This window comes from Stegodyphus dumicola, chromosome 6 (genome assembly GCF_044657685.1).
Source record: "Stegodyphus dumicola isolate Sdum_Otavi_A_Nest chromosome 6, ASM4465768v1".
Taxonomy (NCBI): domain Eukaryota; kingdom Metazoa; phylum Arthropoda; class Arachnida; order Araneae; family Eresidae; genus Stegodyphus; species Stegodyphus dumicola.
Window position 1 is genome coordinate 107,778,540 of NC_140773.1, and position 13,656 is coordinate 107,792,195.

The 13,656-nt window shown below is 31.3% G+C and overlaps 1 protein-coding gene across 1 annotated transcript in view; it reads right to left on the reverse strand.

Annotated features, from left to right (window-relative positions):
- Positions 1–935: 935 nt before the first annotated feature.
- Positions 936–13,656, reverse strand: part of LOC118181081 (cytosolic carboxypeptidase 6-like) — a 174,904-nt gene continuing 162,183 nt past the window's right edge. Inside the window, exons 6-7 of the mRNA XM_035350163.2 lie at positions 12,505–12,623; positions 936–7,637 (exon numbers count right to left, since the gene is read on the reverse strand). Coding sequence (XP_035206054.1) covers positions 7,327–7,637; positions 12,505–12,623 — 430 coding nt within the window. The 3' untranslated portion in view covers positions 936–7,326. The remainder of the gene's footprint in view (positions 7,638–12,504; positions 12,624–13,656) is intronic.

Below are 13,656 nucleotides of genomic sequence, written 5' to 3' on the forward strand. Positions count from 1 at the left end.
TATGAGAACGCAACAATAACTATGAATATTTATTATTAAAACTGGCAAAGTTTAATAACATTTAAAGATTTTAGGAAAGGCATGACTTCCAAAATTCACGGGTATAAATCAGTGAAAAATCTCATACAAGGTAACATTGTCACAAAATATATATTAAAAAATCACAGAACATACGTGCATTCCAAATAGTTACAAAATGGCTTTACAAAACTTCAAGAATACTCCACAAAGCTGATAAGCGGCTTAGGGGATTAAAATTCTTATAGAAAACCGAGACGATTTCACAAATTTCCAAACGGCTCAAAAAACTGCAGTGGATGTTATTTATAAGCATACCTATTAAAATCCTCCACATATATAATGCAATACAATATTCTCATTTTTTCTAATTCTCTCTTGTTAAGATCTAAAATTTTCATTTCCTCAAAAATTGCTAAGAGCATACATTGGGATATTTGGTCAAAAGCATCTTATATGCTATATTTATGTATAGGTATAAGCATCGCTATAATTTATATTTGAAGTATTCTTACAAATTTGGAGTGCAATAATGTTGTTAAAAATGCCTACTTCAAATTTACTAAAATTTATGCTCAATATTTGCTACATTTCTCTTTTAAAAGTTCTTTTGAAGCGAATATCAAGGTTCTCTACTCTTTTTTTTTTTTTTTTCAGATAAAATGAGGCACACTATGATTATGATGTAAGCAAAGCGAGTAATTCAGCGCATTGTTTTCAATGTCTAGAAGAATATAGAGTCTACGACGTGCATTTAAAGTTCACTAAATCTTGCATTTCGTAACTTATGAGAAATAACAGTAAAAATTTAGACCATTTTAATTCAAATTGTTCTCATAATAAATTTTACTTTTTTTTAAATGTTCTTATAGCTCAGCAATTTTTAAAAAAAAATATTTTATAAAATTCCTTCTCATAAATTGCTTAAAATAGACGCTCTGTTGATTTCTTTCTTGTCCTCAGAAACTGATTATTAATGAATTCCTATCATTATACGTATTTCTAACACAGCTGTTCTCAAATGTTTTCATATGGAAAAGTCAGTTTTACTTTTGCATTCAATGTTTTCGTTTCTGTAAAGATATTTCAAGGCTTCCGAACACGAGTTAAGTAACTAGTTTAAGTTAAAGTGAATTCTTATCAAAAACGTTTACGTTTAAGATACAATAACACGCCGAACAAATATTAATTTAGAAGCCAAAGAACAAAAATCAGCGTTATATTTTCAAATTTTCACAGGACTAGTTTCGATAGTTTTACCGAACCATCATCCTCAGCTGCAAAAGCGCAAATGAAAGAGCTAAGATAAGTTGGTGTTGGTGTATTTAATTATGGCAAAGCACACGAGGGCTATCTGCCTAAAGAGAGGGATGCCTTTCGTGGAGGACTTTCTAAGGTAAACTGGCTCGTATACACGTTACACATTGGGAAAACCACGAAAACGCCCATGCAGCCAGCCCGTTCGCGGGATTCGAACCTCAGACCGAACTACCAGTGTTCAGCGTCCTTACCGCTCGGCCGCTGGTGGGCGAGATAAGATAAGAAAGCCGGGACAGGAGATAAGCTATTGGCGCCATCTGTTGATGAAACCAGACTAAAACATAATTTCTTTAAAGGCTGAAGGCAAAGACGGATTGGAATTAGGGTCTTTAACTAGAACAGAAAAAATTTTTTGAATGTGAAATGCCTCTAGAAAATCCAGTTCACAGTTTACGAATGGAAGATGTTTTTTGAATAATTTTGGCAGCAGAAAAATTGAAAGTGTGATTTTCGGACCAAAAATGTTGGGCAACAAAAGACTTCTGTGTTTCCTTTTTTCTAATATATGCCTCATGTTCCTAAACGCGAAATTTTAAGGCTCTCTTAGTTTGGCCAATGTAAATTAAACCACACAGGCAAGGAATCCTGTAAATATCCCAGGAATTCATATTCGGAATGCGGTCCTTGAGTATGGAACTCGGAATTTTATTGATGGGAAAATAAAAGACCCGGAAGTCAAATTTCTGCCAAATACGTGCAACTTTATAGCTAATTGATGGAAAGAAGGGAATGACAACAGAATTTTTAGAATCTCTTAAAACAAGAGTGTGCCTTTTGGTGTGTTGAGATGAGAGTTTTTTAACTGCTTGATTAATAATATTTGGTGAAAAGCCCTGTCAATAGCTATTGCTTTTAAATAATTTAGCTCTTCATCAAGGGCTACTTTGGAGGAGCAAACTTGAACAGCACGGAAAACATAGGAATAAAATGAAGCTAACTTTTGTTTAGTCGGATGACATGATTTAAAGTGTGGTGGAAGGCAAACCGATGAAGGTTTACGGTAAACAGTAGTACTGAAGTTGGATGTGTTACGTGTGACCATAATGTCGAGAAACGGAAGAGAATTGCAAGTCTCAAGTTCAAAAGTGAACTGAATAGCAGGATCAATAGAATTCATTGTTGAAAGAACTTTATTTAAATCATCTTTATTACCTTCAAACAGGGTAAAACTATCATCTATGTAGCGGAACCACAAAGGAAAGTTTAAAGTTTCAAACAACTTCGATTCATAATAATGCCTGTATATATCAACCAGGATGGGACTGATGGGGCTTCCCATGGCTAATCCCTCAGTTTGCTTGTAATATTTATTTTGGAAAGCAAAATGCGTTTGTTCAATTTCATTTTCAAGCTCATCAATTTCGATGCAAGAGAAATGAAATTCGCGAAGTCTGGTTTCTAGACATCTTAATGCACCCTCCACTGGAACATTGGTGAATAATGATTTTACATCAAAAGAAACCATGAGTAAATTTCTAGGAGAAATGTTTTTAACCTTTTTTACAAACTCTATTGAATTTTTTATGGTGTAAATGATAAGCGAATGTTTTAAGTTGCTTGAAAGGATTTGTGAAGATTTGATCGCAGTTTTTATTTTTGACACGTCCGAAGATGAAGGACCTGTCAAAGGTGAAGGACCTGTCACCAGATGAAGGCTGGTTTCATCAACAGATGTCGCCAGTAGCTTGTGTCCTGTCCAGGCTTTCTTATCTTATCTTATCTAATCATTATATCTTATCTCGTTCATTTGCGCTTTTGCAGCTGAGGATGATGGTTCTATAAAACCATCGAAACTAGTCCTGTGAAAATTTGAAAATGTAACGCTGATTTTTGTTGTTTGACTTCTAAATTAACGTTTACTTTTGATTATGTGTATGATTAAATTATTAGATAATTCAAAAAATTTGCAAGGAATTCAGATATGGCTTCCTCATGCGTTTAAATTAACAGGAATACTAATACTAACCTTAAAAACAATAATAGCAAAACACGGAGAAAATTTCTTACAACTGTAATGCTGAATTGAATACAATTTGACTGGAAGTCATTCTTCAGCAAGATACTTTGCAAATATATGAATTAATGAGAACTTTAAACATGAAAATATCGTATTATTTCTTTCTTAATGGAGGAAAATCTGCTTCCGAATTACGCAGGATAAAATTTAAGTATTATTAAGGTAAATGTTTATGACTTTGGACACACTACATAAATACTACAATTATTTCATGGTCAAATGCAAGATTGTTGACAGATCAGGAGAATCATCACAGCTAGAACTTTAAAATTAATTATCATTTACTTTAGACTGGTGCCAGATTTTAGGTTCTAAGAAAAAAAAATTTACAAGTATCTCGCTTGGAATAAAAATAAGTATTTTGAAATTATGCTATTTTTTCAGAAACAATTACTGAACAAATATTAAACAAACTTTATTAAATCTTAAGCACACTGAATATTATTTTCATAATCAATTCTAATGAATTATGAATGTTGTTTACAATTTATTTAAATACTGAATACTTCCACCAGAAATCATTATTTCTTTCTTATTATTTTTATTTGTTTTTTAAACATTTTTTCTCTTCAAAATTTTTTAAAAGATCTTTATCTATTTCAAAAATCATTTCAAAATACTTAGAAAAAAGAGAAGATCTTTTGCGAGATTTAAAAAAAATTAGTAGAACATTTCACAAAACTCAGGTTAATCCAAGTTTAAAGTTTGCTTGTTTTAAAACAGAATTTTAGAGCTTCCCTTATTTGATGGTATCTACCAATTAATTGGATTAATTTTACTTTCAAATTACAATCAGAAAAATGAGAAGACAGCTGGTGTTAAATGGAGAAAAATATTAAGACTTCAAGAAATAAGGATAAACGAATGTAGAAAAGCCGAAAAGAAAGAAAGGAGTACAGAAAGCTAAAGAAGTTAATTGCTTTAAAAATAAACCCCAAAATCTAGGCTCGACGAAAGAACAATTTATTTCATCAATTTTTTATATATTAAGAGTTTATAAATCAACAAAAGTAAAACCAAGAAATATATTCGGTAGCTAACTCGTAATTGGTAATGTGAAGAGTGGTTCTGTGGCAAACTGCAGAATTTTTAAATACTTAATGAGTCGGATGTTTACAATTTCTTTAAAGATTTGTTAACGCGAAATTAAATATAGTTCACGAGATGCAAAGAAATAAGATTTTGAGAACGTGAAAAAAATTATGAGGAAAACCTTGTACTTCTCTTCAACACTAAATAATGCAAGTATAGCCGAATATTCAGTTTGCTACAGCAGCCTCATATGTTATACGTAAATTATCATCCTTTAGAACTGATTTTATTCCTGTATATTTCTGTAGCACATCTTGACATTCGAAATAAATAGTTTGTTTCTCCGGTAAAGGCATTTATTTAAGAAGATATCCATTTCTCTAAAGTTATAAATGATAGCATGAAATCAGATTTTTAGGTCTGAAACTTGTCTTTTTACATAATTCTTATACTGATCAAAATATTTGAACTTCTAAAAAACTAGTCTGAACGACAGCTACTTAATTAAAGAAACTATTTCTTTAGTTATCTATAATTCTTTAGGGAAATTTCTTGAAGCATAGTAAGCAAATGCTAAATAACATTTCCCAAAATTGGATCAGTAAATTAGATTAATTATTAAAATAATTAATTAATCATTTTTAAAATAATTAATGAAATATATATTGATAGTCTAAGAGGCCTATTATTCTCAAAAACATATAAAACTTACTTTGCGTCGATTTTGCGTTGTTTCTCTTTTCATTCATGTCTCTAGCCATTCGGCGAAATGCGAAATGCCATGACAAAATGTAATTCTTTTAAATTTAATCTGATTAACAAGCTAAGCTGTTTAAAACGAATAGATGCAGATCTGAAGAATATTTTGTTTTACTTTTGAATTTGATTGATTTAAATAAAAATGTATTTGATGTATAATATATCTAATTAAAAACATTCAATATTTTTACAGAATTACGTTCTATATTTTTTTACTTATCAAATATAAAGATGATGTATAACGTTTCAATATTAGTCTAAATGTACATTCATATAGAATCTTATAAAACGGTTCACTTTTCCACCTGGGCTATCTCTCTACTGGTAAAACATATTAAACTTACAAAACCTAAAAATTAATAATAAATTATTTTTGGCGACTTTTAAAATCTGAATCCTTTCAGATTTTTTCTTTTGTATTATTAATTCATTGAAGTGGTAGTTTACTGACACCCCAACTATTGATGAAGTATTCTATTTGATGAAAAATTACATTGAATATGACCAAAATTATTAGCTTAAGATAATTAATTTCTGCACATATATTCTTCATATCAAATCCCTCACCATTCTGTAAAGAACTGGTGTATTTAATTACGGCAAAGCACACTAGGGCTATCTGCCAAAGGGGAGGGATGCCTTTCGTGGAGGACTTTCTAAGGGAAACTGGCTCGTATACACGTTACACATGGGGAAAACCACGAAAACACCCATGCAGCCAGCCCGTTCGCGGGATTCGAACCTCGGACCGAACTACCAGTGTTCAGCGACTTTACCGCTCGGCCGCTGGTGGGCCTGTAAAGAACTATGCCTTTCTTTAGAAGTTTTAAACCTCGTAATGAAACTTAAAAAAAAAAAAACTGTTGTGAAAATTGTTGAATTTTAAAGCGTCTTCCTTTTATAAATGCTGATAATGCTAAAAATTTCCATCAATTTAAAATTTTTACATCATTTAAAACTTGTTCATTACATTCTGTTCAAAAACGTATATTTAATTTAAACATCTTCGCAAGTTTATATACTCCTACACGTGCATTTATTCGGTTATTTTTAACACTATATCTTTTAAACTTCTCTTTTCATGTTTTTTAGCTACTATAACCTTAAACAATGCATTAAAAGTTACGTTAATGAATGACTTGTAGTCCAAAAGATCGTGATCACTGTAATTAAATAATTAAGAGTCTATAGTATATATGTTTCTTGCATTGTGGAAAAACGGTGGCATCTAAGAGCCACCAAAGTTTGATTGCACAATGTTCTCTCCCCGAACGTATGCACATCCAATCGAGGCCCAAATTTCGAAATTTTTTATTTATGTCATATTTTATACTAATTTAAGGCATTTTTGAATAAAAAACTCAGCAATTTAAAGAAGAATGTGTTTTTACTCGGAAAAGCGTAGGATATTTATATTTCAAATTTAATCAGAAAACTCAAATACATAAAAACCTTTTGCCACTCGGCAAAACGTAATATATTTCTCGTTCAAATTTCTTTAACAAACTCAGCGATTTAAAAAAATATGCTACACCTGCCTTAAATAAAATATTTTTATTTTCCACTTGCCAGTGGTAGCGTAAGTGTTTAATTTTTATTTCAAATAATACAATAACAAAACCACGCAATGTAAAAGCAATAAATGTGATCTTCAATTCTATTATAATCCGGCAATATTAATATCCAGAAGCACGACAGCACACTTATGGCACTGAGGTACAAAGGGAAGTAGCCATCATTAATTATTTGTTGGACCCATGGAATTACATTAGTTGTATTCATTTAAATAATTATACATTTTTCCCTTTTTTATAATAATTATTTTAGGTGGATGACAGTGGAAACGGCTAGTGATTAAAAAAATTACTAAAATTGAACAAATAGTAAACAGAGTGCAGTTAACATGAAAGTGAATTTGAATCATAAGATCTGTTTTGGTGAAATGAGAATTACCAATATAAACCAATGGTTTGTTTACAATATAAACCAACAACAAAACAATGTTTCAAATTGATAACAACAATTTTATATTGACAATAACGGTCGCAATGGGGAAAGGGACTTTCCTTGCGCTTCATTTTTATGCAAATGGAACTCTATTATACCCCTTTGTTCAATTTTTTAGAACTTTTGGAATCCATCGCTTTTTGGACCATTTTGTACATTAAATTGCAATTAATTTACTCTTTTCTTTCTTCCGATTTCAGTGGCTGAGGATGGTGATTAGATTCTGAGACTTTGGAGACCGTTGTCTTTGTTTTGTTGGTCTTGTTACCATTATCTTTTCCTTTAGAAGCGGAAACCTTGCTGTTTCCAGTACCAGCTGGTGTTCGGTGAGGAGATCTGGTGTTCCCAGCGGTTGGTATTTTTCCTCGAGCTCCTTTGCAATAAGTTTCTCGTATCTCCTTTGGTATATCATCTGGAGGTATGTATTTGATGGCACAGTAATAATCCAACAACGAGTAGCAAATGCTTTCTCCCAAACGTAAATCTATCGCAAGTTAAGGAAATAGTTACAAATAAATTGAATATAACATCCAGTTGGTAACAATTTATTTATATTCAAAGATTATTGCATTTATCCTTATTGAAATTTCAGAGAATGGTCGATAAAATTTTCTGCACATGCTTACATTAGAAAAGACAGTTCCGATCAAATGAAATTGTGACATTCTCGGTCATCTTTTAATGAATGCTTCTAGTTAATAAAAATATGTTTTCCAAGATTTGAAACGAAATTTTTAAGAGAGTTTTAGGCTAGGACTCTGAAAATTCAAATGCTCTATTCCTTATTCAGTCGAAGCTATGTAAGACTGAAGTAGTCAATAAATAATCAAGCTAAGATAACTTGAAAATAACAAAATGAAAATGTAATTTTTCAAATATGAAAGCATATAAAACAAATAAAGAATTAAAAAGTAACATATAAATTATATATTATAATAATTTTACAAATTTTCTTTATTTACAGACTCAAACTTCCAAACTGGAGATTAAAATTTTCGAACTAGGTCCTTCTGAGAAAGATTCAAATGTTCAAAATAATAAAATCTTAACAATGAACAAACATATAAAACGACAACCCGATGATTTAATAAGCAACGAGAATAAATTATACAAAAAATTTAAATAATGGGTAAAGTATAAAAAATGCATACGAATTTTTAACAAGAAATTTGAAATAATAAAATTATTTTGCAGAATATAAGATATTTTTGAAAAGGAAGAAAAATATATGTTAAGAATATTCAGGATTTTTAAAGATGATTTTCGACAATCCAAGAATTAAAACTTACCGGATATTCTAACCATTTAACAAAAACTTTTGTTTCCCTTTTCTTTCGTACTTTCCGATTTCATAAATTCAATATTTTTCATCTTACTATTTTTTCAGTTTTATAAATTTAATCTTTTTTATCATATTTAACTAATTTTTATCATATTTATTAATTTTTATCACATTTAACCAAGTCTATAAATAGGAAGATCAATGTTTAAAACTGGAAAAATAACAAAAACATCTTTTGTAAATGTATAATAATAATCCCTAGTAAAAGGAAATTTAAATTTAGATATTAGAACGGTACCGTCGAATTTGAATAGGTTTTATTATGGGCTCATATAAATTCTTATAAACTAAGCTTCGTTACGTTTAAGAGATGATGCCTCAGGTGCCATTTTTTATTGATCGATGATCTGAATTGTTATAACTTTTTACTAATTTATCTAGCACATCTATATATCTTTTAGTTCCATTTGCATCCAGATATTTTCTAATCTTCTTATTTAAAGTTTCCCCCAGTCTTTCAACAACAACACATGTAATTTCTATACTTTTTGTGGTAAACCAATGAATATTATTGCCTGTAAACAATTGTCGAGCATTTTTATAACTCTGAACTTATAGCGGTCAGAATCATCATGGGCATTCATTCTTTAAAAATCTTTTTAAACGCGTTTGTGACTTCTCCTGTCAATTTTTTTTGTTTATGAGAATATTCCATGCATATTTACTAAAACAACCAATTACAATTAATAAATAATTTCTTCCCCCGTTACATTTACTAACAGGCTTTAAAAATAAAAACTCTGCTTGCCATTGAACACCAATGCTAGGAATGTACATTCTTTTCCTTCTACAATTTCTAATGAATGATTTATATTTTGTACAAACATCCTGTTGATGAAAAAGGTTTGCGGTGATTCTCCCTTTTATTCTACAAAACTAAGTGTTGAGGAACCTAGTGAACAATTAAGCGATTATTCGATCAAGTCCAAGAATAGAAACGCAAACTCACGAAGGGTTAATTACCCTGTATTTGCTCTAAATAAAAATATACAGTCGGCCCTTTCTCAGGCCATACAACAAAACCTCCACATGGGCTTAACTTAAAATGTAAGAAATAAGAACTAACTAATGACTAACTAAAGAGATTTAGCTGAAGCTAACACAGTTCTAACATAGTTGGTACGTAATATTAAACTAGCCAGCGAAGCTATCAAAAAGCACGTAATACAACCGAGCATAGTAACAGTTAGGCAGACGTAGCCAAAAGGCAAACGCGTGCTATTCAGGAATCCTAAATCTCTCTCGAAGTTAGTGGGACTTAGATACTGATACTTTCTACTTCTCATCTGAAGTTAACGCGATTCTAAAAACCCATTTTGGTAAGGAATTGTAAGCTGAAGCTAGAAGAGGTAGGAAAGGTTTATAAACTTAAAGTAACTGTTATAAAACTAGGATAAACCTTACAGGTTTTAGTTTCTTTTAAGGCATTTTGGTTTTCCTTTGCAGTTCTTTGACGCCACAACAGCCTGTGAAAGGGTTAGCATATGAAAAACTAAAGACATTGGTTCCTAGATATAAAAAATTATCCGAAAGTACTAGACAATGTTTAGCAGATGTTATAGATTTAAATGAGATTTTTAACCATCAAACATTTTCAAAATCTTTCGTAATTAAGTATACTGATAAAATGAAAGATTATGACATTCTATTAAAACAGGTATGTCAGAAAAAGGTGTAAATATTATATTCAAGAAATCTGTTTTAAAGTATTGAGCTAAAATTTGTTCAAAAATCTAATTTTTATTCTTACTTTTCAATTTTTACATGTATATTTTCTATCTATGCTATATTTCAAATTCATCTAACCATTTTAAGTACATGGATTGAGGGATCTTGAGATATTTTGCTGTTTTTAGATACAAATTTATTTCTTATTCTTTCTAATAATAATTCTTTTTCAATACAAATTTATTTCTTTTAAAAAAATATTTTGTGCACTGTAAGTTATCAGTGTTCTTTTCCTTGGGCGAAAAAAAGGAAGACAAATAGATAATGCCAAAAGAAAAAAAAAGCTCTTCCTTGTTTTGTTCAAGCATGCATCAGATCTTGAATGGCTTTTCTAAAAAAAAAAAAAAATGCGCGCGAAAATAGAAAATATATTAAAAGAGTCGTGAATACTGTATTTGATGGCTTCTAATATTGCAATTGCTTCTGCTTGGAAAACACTATTTTCTATATTTAGTAGAAATTTTTTCTCTTCTGTTGACTGCCTATTGAGATATACTTTTAGCGCACATCCTTTTCCACATTTGAGGCCGGAGCCGTCTGTGTAAATTTGTGGGAATTTGTTAATGGATGGCTCTTTGTTGATGCAGAGAGTTATTCAGGAAATAATCTAAGAATTCCCCAATGATCCAGGAAATCCTAACACAACCAACCAGCAGTTCATAATATCATGGATCAAAGTGCACGTTGTCAGCGAGGGCAATGAGAAAACGAATGCTCTAGCAAAAGAAACAGCTAAAGGTATAAATGCAAAGAAACTAACAGTTCCATGACGAAACTCCCAGCTCGAGATGCAACTCAAAATACATTTCAAAAAGCATGGCAACACTAGTGGGATTCCGCTAAACAGGGCAGGCGTACGTAGGACCTATATCTAAGAATAAACTCCACCCCAAACGTCGCAAGTAGACAAATCACATGGCTGATCTCAAGCCTAGGTCCTTTCCCCACCTATTTCTACACAAGCGGAATATCGCACGTTCAGATCTATGCATATGTGGGGAGAGGGCTGATCCAGAGCATTACGTATTCACATGCATCATAACAACGAGTATGTACCTCAGAAGATCAAGACTAGAACAAGATATACGTCCGTACGTAAAATGCGCAATCAGTAATAGCCATATGCAAAAGCGCATAACCCAAAATAATGGATATTCTGTCATCAAAGGGTCTAAAACTCTGCAACACAGAGTGATTCCACCTAAATCGTTATGCAAAGGAAAGCGTTCAATGATTATTGTTTGAATTTCTAGCTGAAAGCGGTCACAGCAAATAATGAAAGCATTTAAAATCACGAGCAGTCTCCATACAAATGGTATAAAGCAAGTACGCGCACCAGCAAGTCAACGAAACAATATGAGTAAATCCCATATGCAATGAAAAATCAAAGTGCTGAACAATAACCAAAGTATGTAAAGGAAATAAGTGCATAGATTGTACCTATAAGCAATGAATAGCTAGGTATGATGAACATGCAGTTAAATACTCCATCAGCCAAAATAAATCTGGGCTTATGAATGGAAAACCGGTGGCATCGCCAGCGGTGGCAGAGCTTGTGATGTCGGTTGCAGCAGACAACAGCAGCACCTCGGCACCTTGGACCTCAGGAAGGCGTTGCTACTCTGGATAGCTAGTGTAAGGGGCCTATACCTACTTATACAGGGTAAATAATAGGCGGCCCCTGCACTTATACCTTACCTAACCTAGAAAATATATTAGGTCATTTCCAAAATTTCGCTAATTTTTTGAATAAAAGGGAGACACTTGTATCTTTTGAAAAATTAGTTTTCTTAAATGAAGTCTGTGTTGTTGGTAGTGGATAAGGCAATTTGTTTTTAATTTAGTTTCAAAAATAGCATTGCACTGATTTTAATGATGTTAGGATATTCTCATTTAATTTACCCCCTGATTCCATAAATGAGAAAATGCTAATTTATTTCCTTTCCTTCATTTCATTTATGAATACTTAAATTCTAAACTTCACATTGCCGAGTTTCGATGATCATCCTTCAAACATTTGATAAATTATAATGAGTAATTAGTATGTTAGTGAAGTTCATATTGCATTTTCAATGACAGAAAGAAATATTTTAAAAACCGATCAATATTAGAATTTGTCAAGTCAAATATCTACCAAGTTTCCTCTGAAGATCTGAAGTTTTATCTGAAGATACCTTTTGCCGTAGAAAATACAAATATGATCCAATTCCGTTCATCTTAAGTTGGCCCTGCAAACAAGTTCTCGAAAGTACTTAAAATCATGAAATAATCTGAAGGATACATTCTTCTTCGTTATAGATGTTGACACTGCTTGAGCCTCCTTTCTGTACCTCGTAACCATGGAAACTCACTTCCAGAGTGTAGCAATTCACCTTGTCATTTAGAAAAGTGGAAAGGAATCTAAAAGAATAAATTCCACATATTAAAGTTAGCATGCTAACAGGGATATATATAAGATGAGAGTTTATTAAAGACAGAATTATTTGTAATCAACTCTTCAAAAGGTAACATAGTTTTAAATTTTGCAGAAAGCTTGGATTTTATTTTAGCTAATACAAATTCATTTCTATGGTTAAAAGAATGTTTTGAGAAAAGAAAACATTAATACTTGAGTTCTTATTGCATTACGAGAATAGGCAAACTTTACTGCTCACAACTTTAAATTAAATGGCTTAATAAAATCGCAAATTCTATTTTTATACTTTTAAGCCCTGACTGCCTAGTTGCGTAGAATATTTATTTGAGATTTCCATAGTATAAATATTATCTCAAAATTTTTGAGAAAACATTTTTTTTTACTTTGCTTTCGGTATTTATTATATTCTTTGGAAGGAAGCTACGGGATTGCTGAAAGTATCATATAGGCAGTCAGATGACTTCTTATGCTAACGTTTTGTTAGTACGATCTAGTGATGACCTGTTGGTATCTATTTTATTTTCTTATTTTAAGTTATCAAATATTTGTGTTAAATTTATGTGACTTTGTTTTGCATTAAACATAATTAAGACTCTGAAGTTTTATAAGTTATATAAACCTGAAAACAACACAGCTGGACACTGTCTATTTTTAAGCACTTTCAAGAATGTTTGAAAATCAGAGGATATCCATGGGCATAATAAAGCCAATAGAATGCCCAGACGTTGCTGACATGAAAACTACAGAGAAGTTATAGAAAAACAAACTCTTAAATTATATAGATATAAAATATCCCATAGGGACAGCAACTGCCTGCACTTACTATGCCTCTCAGCAATTTAACATTTTATGAAAATGAAAATGAAGGCACAATTGCAGTTTCCTGCATAGTAAAGAGTTTAAATACCATGGTTTTAATGCACAAATCAAGATTTTTTTTATGGCCTTCAGTAAAATTTTCAGAGATATGGCTTAAACAGAATTGAAGTTTTTTAAATTACGTCAAAGCATTCGAGA